The following is a 13935-nucleotide window of genomic DNA, read 5'->3' on the forward strand; positions in this document are numbered from 1 at the left end:
ATTTAACAAAAAAATTAGTAAAATGGATAAAAAAAAGAGAAAAATAAAACCACAGGGTACTAACTTGATACAGTTTAAACGACAGAGTACTAAAGTGAGAAAGTGCAAAACCACAGGGACTAACTTGATACACTTTAAACCACAGGATATTAAAGTGAGAAACTGTGAAACCACAGGGGGGTATTTGAAGTTTACCCTTGCTATAACAGTAGTTGCTGGATCTCTCTTTTGTTGTGGGTTCCTTAATTATAGGGTTAACATAAGTTGATCCATTAATTATGCAAACTTAATTGCCACCGATCCATTAATTTAATAAGTGACTTAATATCCTAAGTTGATTAGTACTACTTAAGCAGTAGAGTTATTAAACCATCAGTGAATATTGAAAAATAAGTGAAGATCACGCAGCAGAAAAACCTTCTCATCCATCAGCCAAGCGACCAACATATGCTGTCCTAAAGAGAAAAGTATTTAGTATGTATTTCAATTACTCTCTATGCAAAAAAGTTACATCATTTTTGGTATATGGAGTATAACTCGGGCTTTTAACATTCCGTGCCTTTATCGATCATACCTAAAAACTTAATGATTGGTATTTCAGATCCCTTATTCGAAGTGTAGTTACTTTACATTTCTAGCTTATTTTTTAAAAAATAAATAAATAAATAAATGAAACGATACTTTTCTTTTAGGAAAAAAAAAATACATATTTGGACCAATTGGGCCTAACAAGTTTGGCGGACTCGTGGGCTAGTCAGGTTGTCGAGCACATAATCACTCTACGCTTAAAAAAAAAAAGAAAAAAAAAAGAAAAAAAAAAGAAGAAGAGTTGTAGATGAACCTTAAAACCTTAGAAAAGGCCTAAGTACCTCAGAAATGTTAAATGGGCCACATTGGGCCAATACTTGTTTCAGGCCAAGGCCCAAAAGCTCGAACGCCTACGAGAGATGCTGTTTATATTCTTTTCTGATGAGGTCCATTCTCATATTTCATCCTCGCCATCTCGCATATCAATGACAAAGAAACGTAAATGGAAATGAGAGAATTGTTCTAGAGTTTTCTTCTTCCAATATATAAAATAATTATGAAAGTTATCACGAGAGAGTCATTTGACTAACACAAATTAAAGCTTCTACTTTCTTCCGGTTAACGTTGTATTACTATGTTTCATTAAATTATTTTTTAAATATTACAGCACCTGCTGCATTTGGTAATAAACAAACAAATCCCACAAAAACCCCATCAATTAGATATTCGGGCCGGGTAGAAGCCAATGTAGCCCAATGGAATCGGGCCGCATCATAGTTGCCTACTGGGCTGGGCTATATTTTGTTGGGTAGTTCGAAGAAGCGGGCTCGGGAGTCTGGTCACCTCCGGTGAGCTCACCTCCCCTGCAGTATCATCTGTTTTGCAGCAAAACATTTTTTTGGGTGGAGTTTTCATCAAGGAAACACCGAGGTTGTGCTTACTTGGCGGTGAGCGTAATTTACATAACGACACGGTATGTAAATGCAGGAAAGCCAAAATAGTATTTAAATTTTAAAATTTTGACAAATAGTTTGTGAATTTAAATCAGCCATTTATTTATCCTCTAATTTTGTTCGTTTCTATTAGCGTATGATTTGAAAATTATTTATTTATTATGGAGCAAATTTTGTGGAGCCATTCTCAAAACATTTTTATTCATAAGCCCAAAACAAACTATCCAAAAAGAGGGCCATCAATTAGGTTTTTGGTGAAAGCCCATGTATAGAGTCCGGTAGCTAATGGCTTCGGCCTGGGCCATATGGGCTTCGAGACCAATCAATTGGGTATATTTGGGCCGGGTAAAAGCCCATGTACTTGAGTCAAGTAGTCAATGGCCTCGGCCCGTATTACATCCAGATTGGGTCCCACATTGGGCCGGGCTACATTTTGATGCGCTCGAGTCTCGTCAACTCCGGTGAGCTCACCCCCAGAGCAGTATCACCTGTTTTGCCACAAAACTTTTTTTTCCGTGGAGTTTTCTTCGGAAAACTCCCTGGTTATGCCTAGTAGTGGTGAGCGTATGTGTGTGTATATATATATATATATATATATATATATATATAATGAATTTTATGAGTCATTCTTACGAATTTTTTATTCAAAGATTATAATTTTTAAATGCTTTAATTACTTTAAAATTTAAATGTATCATTTATATTTACTATCTTAGTTAGTATTTTTTTTATATATAATTTTTGTAACTTAATAAAATGAGTGATTTGTTTAAATTTTGAAGTTAAAGTATCGTTGACTAAATTAAATCAAATAAACTGAAAATTTTGATAGTAAAATTAACATTTTTAAAAATTAGACAGTCGATTAATTAAAAATAATCCATAATTTCGGTAGGTTCTATACGTTTTTATCTATCTTAAATCAGGCAACCATATTTTTTCAGAAGAATACATTAGAGAGGCACACAAATCTCTTTTTTAAAAAAAATTTATTCTTAAAAAAAATTAATAAGCCTATAGTAGGATAAATTTGATGTGAACGGCTAGAATATTGTCGTCCCTTTGATAAGCTTTCATAATTATTTATTCCTCTCTCTCTCTCTCTCTCTCCTGCAAAATAAAATAATAAAGGGAATTAAGCATAAGAGAATGTCAAAGGACTAACTCGTAATCTGCTCCGTCCATCACGGCGCGAACATTTCAACAAATTGCTATAAAATTTACTGCACACCATAATTATTTTGTCCACCAAACAACAACTGTGGCCAATGACAGAGAATAAATACTAAATAAAAATATAAGGGCTAAATATCAATCCTTAATTAGTCACCTTTTGAATTAAAAAAATCATTAATTAGTCACTTCGATATTTAGTTTGTTACTTCGACATACATTGGTTTGTTCATCAATTAAAATTCACATTTGAGTTCATCATTTAATGTTTGGTTAAATAGCTTAATTAACTCAGTTATATCTGAACAGATACTATATATAGCTCTGTTTGGAATTATAGAAAAATTATGTTACATACGGTAAAAAATATTAACAAAAAAATATTTTGCTTGTTACGTTCTGCATATCGATAGTTATAATATACTTTTCTATGTTTTTGTTCTAACTCTATTTTATCTAATAGTATCAGATGGACATCAATACCAAATAGAGCCATATAATAGATATTAATGATTGTCACTGCATACGTAATATTCTTGCGTGTTTGTCAACTTAATAATAAATAAATTAATTTTACTTAATCTTTTCCCCAGTTGGGCATTGGAATCTAATTATGGTAATCATTATCTAACATGGGTGCCACTACATTCATCAGCTGTCCAAAGTCTCCATTCCATTTTAATAATATATATCACGAACAATATTTAATTAAAACCAAAATTAAATAAAACCCAGTCCCCTTATACGAGAAACTATTCCCCACACCAGGGGTATGTACAAGTTAGATATTCCTAAAAGCCAATTATGCACCACAAAAATTTACATGCATTTTTAAAAAATCTGTAACCCAGACGCAAATGATCATTAAATGTTTCACTTATAAAAAAAAGTTAATTGTTTATATACTCTCGAAAATTTCAACTTTCGTATTTACCATTTATAAAAGGCTAATATTAAAAATATTTTTGTAAGGTTTCAAATTTTTTCAAATATATTTTTAGGGTAAAATTTTATTAGTGAATGGTTAGAAACAGCTTGTTATATATCTATGTAAAATTACTATTTTGTCATTTTAAATATATACTTCTATCGTTGCCAACTTTTATTATTTATTTTTAAGTTAGGGGACCAAAAATATATTTTGACTTTTTATCATTTCAAACATATATACTCTTTTACTATTACCAACTAGGCAAATTCTTTTATTAATTTATCCTTAAGATAGGAACGAAGTGGGTATTTTTACTATTTTTTAACTATGGTGAGAATTTAATTCAGATTTAATCCGAAATGACTTAACGGCCACTAATAGTAATGATATTTTTGAATAGCCGAGAAATATACGGGAGATATATTTGGAATAACAAAACATATTTCAAAAATTTTGAAAAGTACATAGGCAATTATCTTTAAAAAAAAAAACTTATAAGTTATAACCGGGTGGAGGAAATAATTAATTTCCCCCTTAAACTAGATAGATACAATACCAACTAGCTAGCTAGTGCCCAATATATATATACCTATTGGCACCAATCAACACAAAAATAAAGAAAAACAAAGGGGGCCGGGGAAGTAGCTACTCCATGGCTTCTTCCACCGCCCGTCTCTTCCTCCTCGCACTCGCCGTACTCGTCTCCTCCGACGCTGCGCGTTCGTCTCCGAACGGCAGCGGCGGTCGAGGACAAGTACGAGGCCTGGCGAGGCAGTTCCTGCAGCTGCACAACGCGGCGCGGCTTGCGGTGGGCGTGCCGCCGGTGTCGTGGGACAGACGGCTGGCCGGGTACGCGCGGTGGTACGCGAACCAGCGGCGCGGGGACTGCCTGCTGGTGCACTCCAAGGGGCCCTACGGCGAGAACCTCTTCTGGGGGAGCGGCGTCGGCTGGAGCCCCGCGCAGATCGTCGGCGCCTGGACCGCCGAGCGCAGCTCCTACGACTACTCCTCCAACTCCTGCCGCGGCGTCTGCGGCCACTGGACGCAGATCGTCTGGAAGGACACCGCGCGCGTCGGCTGCGCCGTCGTCGTCTGCTCCGGCGGCCGCGGCGGCACCTTCGCCATCTGCAGCTACGACCCCCCCGGAAACTACGTCGGCATGCGCCCGTACTAGCCATGATCCAAATTTTGTTACACACATAAATTTACTACGTACGTACACTTCTTCAAATAAACTAATTAATTACTACTCTACTACGTACTACGTACTACGTACGTACTGTTCTATATATGTGCATGCATATATATATATGCACCATAAATATTTTGTTTGTTAATAAATTACGCATTCTTTTTTTGTGTAATATTCTTTAATTTAAGATGGTTCTATTGGCAGCTAATAAATAGCTGTGTTTTTGTCCTTTGGTTTTATTACGATGGATTTTTCATGATTATATATATGCAGTGATTGGGTGAATGAGCTATAGCTGAGAATTTGATTGGTTGTGTCATGTGTCATGTGCATGTGCTTAGAAAGGTACGGGAATGTGTGACCACATGACTAGATGCTATATTATTTCTTTCATTAAAGGCTTTTCACATGTATTATATAAATTAATACATTGGAATAAGGCTCAAAAAAAAAAAAGAGAAAGGAAATTATAAACTTATTAATTAGGATGAGATCATCTTATTCTGGTGGGATATTAATTAGTTACAAATGATTGGTACCTTGTGGCACATGTGAATTATATAGCAAAATGTTATTCTTTTTAGTGAACATGTAGTATATATGATGGAATTATTTGATCTACTAATTAATCGAGCACTTTAATTGATGATTCTTTAATTGTTTTTTCTTTTTTTTGGGGGGGGCGGGGGGAGGAGTACACAAAGAATAAGTTTCAATATTATATATAAGCGATAACTAAGTTTAATTTGTTGTTTGTTTTCTCCCTATATATATTTAGCAAAGTATAAAGCTATCGCTTATTTAGAGTCATCATATAATTAATTAAATTCACGTCTACCCTAAAAATATACTTTTAAATATAATTAAATTGATTATTCTCCTTTATTCTATTATTTTCATATCACACTTACGTACGGAGAACCTGATACTATACCACTAGGCTAGGTATTAAGCATGTTGTACGTATACCATGCACGTCGTAAAATCAAAGCTTCGAATTACCGTTGGATATTTCAAATAGCAACTTCACTTTTCATGTTCATTTGAGGATAACTACTTATTGATCGAACGTACGTTTGGTATTTATTATCTACATGATTTTGATATTGTACACCGATACATCTCCAACTGTATACATCAAAATTGCACACCTCTAGTAGGTTACAGAAATACAAAAAAGAGCCCTCTCATGGTGGAATTAAGCATTCATTAAAGCAGAAATTAGGATTGATTAGACCTTTCTTTTCATAAAGAGACTTCTATTATTCTGTATATTTTGTTCATATCGGGCTGACACACTGAGCAAAATAAAAATTTGATGGAAATAATTTTAACACGAGATTGTTATGAACTATATATATATATATATATATATATAATTGAGCTCCTATGCTTTTAAAAGTACAAAGTTATTAGTGCTTGTAAGTTTTCGGCCCTTGGATTAAAGGATGTACGGTTAGGATGATGTGGGTTCCCTAGGGTTGAATGGGTGGTTGGTTGAATAGTATAATCTAACGAATAAAAATGATCAAAGGCAGAGATTTAACGGTAAAAAATTTACAAGCACCAAGTGTTTGGTGCTTTTACAAGCACTATAGCCGGACTATATATATATATATATATATATATATATATANCTATATATATATATATATATATATATATATATATATATATATATATATATATATATATATATGTTATTTTTATTAATAAGGCTTTTCCCCAACATAATTTCCGGGGGGATAATAGTTACAGACCATAAACACGCCCCCCTCGTCGCACACCGCACGTGCGCACCCGACCCGCCACGTGCTCCGCCACACGATCTGGGTGTAGTGGCCACACACCCGGCCGGCGGCGCACGTGTTGGACTCGTACGTATAGTCTCTCTCCTCCGCGGCCCAGGCCCACACCGCATCCGTGGGCCCCCACTCGGGGCCCGAGCCGACGAACACGTTCTCGCCGAGCACGAACTGGCCCTCGGGGAACGAGTGCATGGGCCCACAATCCCCCTTCCTCTCCCCGGCCCACCACCGGGCACGGGCCTCCAGCTGTGGGTCCCACAATAAAGGAAGCTCCCAATGGGCCGCGCGGACTAGGTTGTGGGCGTAGAGGAATTTGATGGGCTCGGCCCAACAGCCCATGCAGAGGGACCTCGAAATGTTGTAGATGGTACTGTTTTCGATGTAAGGCTTGTGCAAGAGGAGTGGATTTGGAGAGGAGTAGTGGGGTGTTAGTAAGGAGAGGAGAAAGAGGAGAGTCGTTATCATAACGCTTACTAGTGATTACTAGTGATTCGTGCTTTGCAGCGGATAGATGTTACTGTATTGGGAGAGGAGTGAAAGGAGGAGAGTTGTGATCATATTGCTTAGGATTTATATGTGGTGGTGACTTGGGGGTATATATAGTGGGTGAAAATGCATGAGAGATCCCCTTAATAAGAGGCCGTTTTGAAATCGAGCCTCAATTTAACTTTTTTCAATTCATGTTCTATAACTCGAAACTTCTTATCTTTTTTGATATATCGAATAATTTTAATCAAATTTGATATTTATGCTCATTTTTTAGTCTAGTAGAGTCATTAAATTTGATAAAATTTTTAACTTAAATATATAGAATAATTTGGATATAAAAAAATTAGAAAGTTGAGACAATATCACTTAACAACAAAATTGAGTTGAGGGGCCTTTTTGAAAATTACTTATAGTTGATGGGGATTCGGTACATTTTTACCAAAATAGTTGGTAGCCTCGTGACGAGGGGGCAAAGCAAACCCGTGAGTGATGATTTTGTTCGTTCTACATCTTGTCAGGGATACACGTGGCTTGCATGGATCGTGGATAAAAAATTTACATATATATATATATATAGATCTTTCCAGAAACATCATGATATATACGTATATGTATGCTATAGGCAATAGAATGTTACATATTATAATATTGTACCCAGCCATTTTTTTCTATTATTTATATTATAAAATATTGTTATATCAACAACATTAATTTACCGTGCATGTAAAATGAATATACCAATATTATTTGACAATCAAAATTTTTAGAGATAAATGATTACTATATATTATATTATATGGTTTAAGAATATAGAGTTTTGAATTCGAATTTATTTTTGAGTAAGTTTGTGACCTTTTAGGAAGTTATAGGAGAAGATGTAACTTAATCAATCTCAGGTAATCAATTGCACAAGCATGCATTGCAACAAATTAACATCATTATATTTAGAATATAGAAATGCTAAACCAAATGGCCCAAGATGCAGGCCTAAAATCACATGTATAAGAATTAATCTACTAAAGCTGACACTCTCTTCTCTGGATGACAATTCCTAGTACTCTTTGTATGAGACCGTTAATATATATTTGAGAAGGGTGCTAAGCTCAGAGTATATAAAGCATCACCTCTTCTCAAAAATTGCTCAGGAGATAGATGAGTCTAAAATGGCCTCTGGCCCATGACATTGCCGTGGGGATCATAGTTGCATGTAATGAAAGTGTCCCCGGTCGTGCACACGATTTGCGCGCACCCGATCCGTAAGCTATTCCTCCACACGATTTGGGTGTAGTGCGAGCAATCCTGGTCCGGTTGGCACGAGTTCGAACCGTAGTCGTAAAAGCTGCTCTCGGCCGCCCAGGCTGCAACCGTGTCTCCGGGCTGCCACTCGGCGCCTGCGCCCCAGAAGATGTTCTCTCCGTAGTCAGAATCGGAATGAACCAAAGCGCAGTCGCCGCTCCTCTGGCTTGCCCACCACGAGGCGTAGCCCGCGAGCGCGTCGCTCCATTGGAGCGGCGGCAGGCCGAGGCTCCCTCTGATGAGGTTGTGCGGTACGAGAAATTGCTGCAGCATTGTACTTTGCAGCAGACGGCGTGAAGGCCGAGGACGGATAGGCTCGCAGCTCGAAGTTGATACTGCAGGAGTGAAAAGAGAGAAAAAGAGAAAAAAGAAGAAGATTCTAAAAGCGGCACGGAAACCGGAGCTCTTGGGCGCCATTTTCGAGGTTTTGGGAGGATCTAAGTAGCTCGCTACTAGCCAGGTAGTTATATATAGGACAACGGTTCGGCGCTCGTCGCGGTTGTGATACATTTAAATATGTCCATGATTTTAACGCTACTTATGATTCGATTTAAGCCACTGATTAGGGACTAATTTCATGTGGGCATCACATGGATTGCAGTTGCAGAATAGAGACATGTTAGGGAATGTGGCATTGGGTTCCGTCGACTTTTGTTAATTAATTAACAACACTCAAAAAATGGCCCCAGTCGAAAACAGGGGATAGATTCATTTGATCTGAGTGTGGTCAAGTTTCAGCTTGTTATTTAAACTCAAATTATTATCTCCCATCTTTCTATTTCTCTTATTTTTTTGGAAAAACTTCAAAAACCCCCCCCTGTGGTTTCATGCATTCTCACTTTAGTACCCTGTGGTTTAAAACGTATCAATTTGCCCCCATGTGGTTTCATTTTTATCTTTTCAGAAGCTTTTTCGTTAATATTTCGTTAAATTATATACAAAAAACTTCAGATAACTATCTATGTTTATCGAATATTCACTTTAGTATCCTTTAATTTTAATTTTGTCACTGATTTAAGAAAAAAAAATAATAAAATTGATAACAAAAAGAGAAAAATGAAACCACAGGGGGGCAAATTGATACGTTTTAAACCACAGGGTATGAAAGTGAGAATGCATGAAACCACAGGGGGGGTTTTTGAAGTTTTCCCTATTTTTTTTCCTTTAATTTCTCCTCCTTAAGGCATGATGAGAACATGCATTCCTGTATATTGCTTAAGATATGGCTCAATAGGTAGGAAATTAAGTACCCCTTAAAATTTGTGAGTTGAATAGTATTATCTTTTTTATCTCTCTACGTGGTAGTTTGTAGCTTTCTAATCACAAAAACTATGAAAAATATATTTATCTACAACTTAAGTTTTCAGAGAAAATTAGTTATTTCATAGGGTGTTCGAGATAAATCCGATCACGTTGCACTAGCTTATTTATATTTAGATCCATATTATGAACTGAAAACAGAGCTTTATATTTCTCCAAGTGTGGCCTTTGTATTATATGCCAAGCAGCTAAAAGAAATAACAGTTATAATGCGAGGTTAATGCACATGATAAGAGATGATTACACGCGAAGTCGATGATCTTAATGACTCAAAACTATACATTGATGCTTAGGCTTATAATATCATGATAGAAACATATAACCGAACCGTTTCAAGGCTAACATGCAATTTACTTCTGTTTACTTTAAACAGATTGAAAGCCTATTTTACAATACAAGTCAAAACGTTTTGTTAATAAAGGTTAAAGCGCAATGTATGCGAAAGTTTATGAACTAAAATATTTAAGTTGTAGAGGCCAATTAAGTTGCAATGTTAACGAAACAGAGTATTGATCTATGTTATTTTCATCCAAAATAGCTCGTGATGGAGCAGGTTGAAATGCATTCTATTATAGATGAGCGACAATAATGCATGTTTCCATAATTTTTCTGTACATGATGCTATGTTACCTATGTATAATGTGACCCCATAATTTTGGGACTATTTGGCCTAACTTTTGATTTTATTACAGCAAAATGTGTTGTCGCAGAAATAATCAATTTGGCTAATCATTTTAAATTTTTAACATATAGGATCCCAACAATTTGGCATTTTAAGAGCGAAAAAGAAATAATATTCTTGGGTGTAATGACTTTGGACACGATTAATCATTTTTTAATTATTTTTTAAAGATTCAACTTGTAATATATTAGTCAGGGAAAAAAAAAAAACCCAAAATTAAATGAACAAATCGGCGTCACAAAATTCGCAAAAAATGATGAATTTAACGGTCGATCCCTTGAGTGCAAACTTTTGTAGATGATCTTAATTACCTCATACTATAAGTCTAAAAGTTTCTTAAATTCAATCTCTAAAACTCAAATCCATGAGCTTTTCATAGTTCAAATTAAACCACCACCTCGTTAATTAATTACCTGTGCAATCCTTGAGGATCACTACACTTTGGATCACATCTCAAACAGTCAAATCCACTACTAATTGAAAAGGGTGTTTTTCCTACAAACACCTCTTTTCATCTACTGATATTGTAACTGTTGTCACGTGGTGTGTTTGGTCGGTTTTAATTTCAACAGTAACCAATCAGGTGATGTGCTAGTAGTTAGAAGGGCTTCTGGCCCATGATATTGCCATGGGGGTCGTAGTTGCAGGTGATGAAGGTATCGCCGGTGGCGCAGACGACGCGGGCGCAGCCGAGCCACTGGCTCTGCCGCCACACCATCTGCGTGTAGTGCGAGCAGTCCTCGTCGGGCCGGCACGCATTCGACCCGTAGTCGTAGTAACTCCGCTCGGCCGCCCATGCCGCCACCGCGTCCCCGGCCTGCCACCCCGCCCCGCCCCCCCAGAAGATGTTCTCCCCGTAGTTGGTGTCCGAGTGCACCAGCGCGCAGTCCCCGCTCCGCTGCCCGGCCCACCACTGCGCGTAGCTCGCCAGCGCGCCGCTCCACCGCAGCGGCGGCAGCCCCAGGCTCCCGCGCAGGCTGTTGTGCGGCGCCAGGAACTGCTGCGCCAGACTGCTCTGCTGCTGCAGCATTCTCCGTGAAGCACCAGCAGTACTGGAAACTGCCGACAGTACTGCAACAAAAACAACCGCACATGAAAGGGAATGACTGTGATGAGTACTGGCCATTAATTCTAACAAAAAAAACACAGATAGGTAGGTAGTTAATTTGATGGAAGTTGCTTTGTTGGTTGTTGGTAGTTGCATACATATATATACAGTGTTTTACACAGATCAGTGGAACTTTATTTACTATATACTGAGATTTAGAATCATTAATTAATTTTTAATTTCATGTGATCAGCACGCGAACCGAGGAAACTTTAACTGCCGTAACCGCCGTTGATCAAGGTGGTTTTATGCTATAATTAAGTTGGGGTCAACTGCTGATGATTCGTCGATCGACTGGCAAATTAGAGCACATCTAGGGCGAGATAACTGCAGGATTAATATATAAAGTAATTATTAGTGTATCAATTTTAATCTACTAGTTATAACAGTTCATGTAGTATAGTATATATTAGTAAATATTTTCCGTAATTTGCGCGGTAAACACATGGTTTAGGAGTCGAATCCAAGCTTTGGGCTGATATAAACACGTGGTCCCATGTGAGTAATATCTAGCTTGCTATCTTAAATGAACACCAAATTAATCATGTAGATCACACTTCGACAGTATTCTATAATTTAGAGTGTAGCAATTTTTTTAGCTTTTTTCTTTTGTGAGAGAGTTAGTATGCTATCTGCTTTATTTATTTTTTTAATAAATGAACTCAGTTAAAAATGTGAAACTTGTGACCTCGGATATCAAAAATCAAGCTCTTAGTCTAACTAAAAATGTGTAGTAATTTTTTTTACTTCACTTTTTTGTTGTTTTTTTGTTCCCCTGAGCTACTAATCAGAGGATTACAAAACATATAGAGATCACTCCTTTGGCTTGTAAAGTGTGTACACTTTATTACTTTATTTGATGCCATGTTATTATACGAAACAAAAACATATAACACAGGAGAGCAAACTTACTACAATTTAAACCACAATATTGATAACTGCAAATCTGCTATACCATATATATGTAGAGAGAGAGAGAGAGAGAGAGCGCGCAATTCACCGGGCAATGTTCTGAGAGCTCAGCAATTCGATGGTAGGATTATTATTATTATTATTGTTATTTTAAGAACTAACTGCACAATCTTGAAGAGAGCACCTCCTAATCAGGTACTTAACATGAGGTTTTAATATTTGATCATGATTCATGCATTGGATTCTTATTCACTTATCTTCATGATTCAATCTTCAGAGTAGTAGACAATCATTAATGTGTTATTCTTAAAACTAGGGCCATACAAGTTCTTTATTTGAGTATCTATCCACTTGAACAATATGATTGTACAATGCCCAAAATTCAATGCACGAAAAGTTGCATGGAGTATGACTACAGCAAAAACCTTACCCAGAGAGAGAGAGAGAGAGAGAGAGAGAGAGAGAGAGAGCATGACCTACTCACTTATAACATGATCAAAAGAGAGTGAGAGCAACTTAATTTGAATCGGTGCAAGTTAGATGTATCTCGAATTCTTGGATCTGGTCCGCTTGCGGTATTTCCACCCCTCCCCAAAAAGAGAAAAAAGAGAGCGAAACTAAATACATATTCATTACTTCAAGACACTTATATCTTTTCTCATGTTGAGTTTATTTGTTTGGTGATTTTTTTGAGTCATGAGAGCTTTAGGTGCAACTACGGTGTCGAAAGTGCTGACAACACTTCATACTTACAACTTTTTTGAAGGTTTCGAAAATAAGTTGTATGCGTGAATCAATCATATTTGTAACTTGTTCTATTTATGTCGAAGATACGATACAAACTTTTAAGTAGTTAGGATCTATATAATGTGATTACAAGCATGAGGAGGCAAATCAAATCTAAGTAGAAAAGAGTAATTATTTAGATAGATCTCAAGCTAACAATCCCAAACAGATCCCTAACTCTACAAATATATGGAGAATAGTGGATGATAGTACCTTCTACCTTGTGAAAGAAGGGTGGAGTTGACTAAAGAGGAATTGCAATGTTTTGGATAAAGGGACTAACAACATTTTAACAAAATGTGAATTAAGTGACCAGCTAATTAAGGAGCAGTACGAGTTGGGCCCAAAGAGGACATGCAAGTTAATTAATTACTTAATTTTTTTCCTGGCTTTTAGGAGACCTAGATGCCTTAAGATTGTAGCTCAATTTATTATTTGGGTGAATGAAACTGATAATTCGCTACTTTTTTTCTCCACAAAAAAGAAATGAAAGAGAGTTTTGTCTGATCGTTAGTGTTAATCATTAATCTCAAAAACTCGAATTGTTAAAAAAATATAACTGATTAATTCACTTAGAGCACATAAATACAACACTCACAAGTTTCGATTGTGACTCGACCTAATCTGACCTCCTGTCACATACACAATACTGGATGAATTCTGAAAACTCAATTTAATTGGTTTCATTTCTATCATATTAAGTACTTTTTATATAGAAATTGTTTGGTTCTCGACCGAGTATATATATATATATATA

The 13935-nt window shown here is 36.6% G+C and overlaps 4 protein-coding genes across 4 annotated transcripts; 1 reads left to right on the top strand and 3 right to left on the bottom strand.

The window, feature by feature from the left end:
• LOC109711379 (pathogenesis-related protein PR-1-like) lies at nucleotides 4071-5006 on the top strand. Its single transcript, XM_020234391.1, has one exon. It carries the CDS (start codon nucleotides 4238-4240, stop codon nucleotides 4757-4759), a length of 522 nt encoding a protein of 173 aa, XP_020089980.1. The 5' UTR covers nucleotides 4071-4237; the 3' UTR covers nucleotides 4760-5006.
• On the bottom strand, nucleotides 6460-7139 carry LOC109711946 (pathogenesis-related protein PRB1-3-like). The gene has a single exon (XM_020235328.1). The coding sequence runs from the start codon at nucleotides 7048-7050 to the stop codon at nucleotides 6487-6489; it is 564 nt and encodes a 187-aa protein (XP_020090917.1). The 5' UTR covers nucleotides 7051-7139; the 3' UTR covers nucleotides 6460-6486.
• On the bottom strand, nucleotides 8078-8787 carry LOC109711143 (pathogenesis-related protein PR-1-like). Its single transcript, XM_020234054.1, has one exon. The coding sequence runs from the start codon at nucleotides 8785-8787 to the stop codon at nucleotides 8233-8235; it is 555 nt and encodes a 184-aa protein (XP_020089643.1). The 3' UTR covers nucleotides 8078-8232.
• LOC109711593 (pathogenesis-related protein 1-like) lies at nucleotides 10926-11498 on the bottom strand. Its single transcript, XM_020234730.1, has one exon. The coding sequence runs from the start codon at nucleotides 11496-11498 to the stop codon at nucleotides 10971-10973; it is 528 nt and encodes a 175-aa protein (XP_020090319.1). The 3' UTR covers nucleotides 10926-10970.

Source organism: Ananas comosus, linkage group 6, assembly GCF_001540865.1.
Source record: "Ananas comosus cultivar F153 linkage group 6, ASM154086v1, whole genome shotgun sequence".
NCBI classification, from domain to species: domain Eukaryota; kingdom Viridiplantae; phylum Streptophyta; class Magnoliopsida; order Poales; family Bromeliaceae; genus Ananas; species Ananas comosus.

Excerpts from the sequence above, each read along its gene's own strand:
- LOC109711379 (XM_020234391.1), top strand. The coding sequence starts at position 4,238 with ATGGCTTCTTCCACCGCCCGTCTCTTCCTCCTCGCACTCGCCGTACTC.
- LOC109711946 (XM_020235328.1), bottom strand. The coding sequence starts at position 7,050 with ATGATAACGACTCTCCTCTTTCTCCTCTCCTTACTAACACCCCACTAC.
- LOC109711143 (XM_020234054.1), bottom strand. The coding sequence starts at position 8,787 with ATGGCGCCCAAGAGCTCCGGTTTCCGTGCCGCTTTTAGAATCTTCTTC.
- LOC109711593 (XM_020234730.1), bottom strand. The coding sequence starts at position 11,498 with ATGGCCAGTACTCATCACAGTCATTCCCTTTCATGTGCGGTTGTTTTT.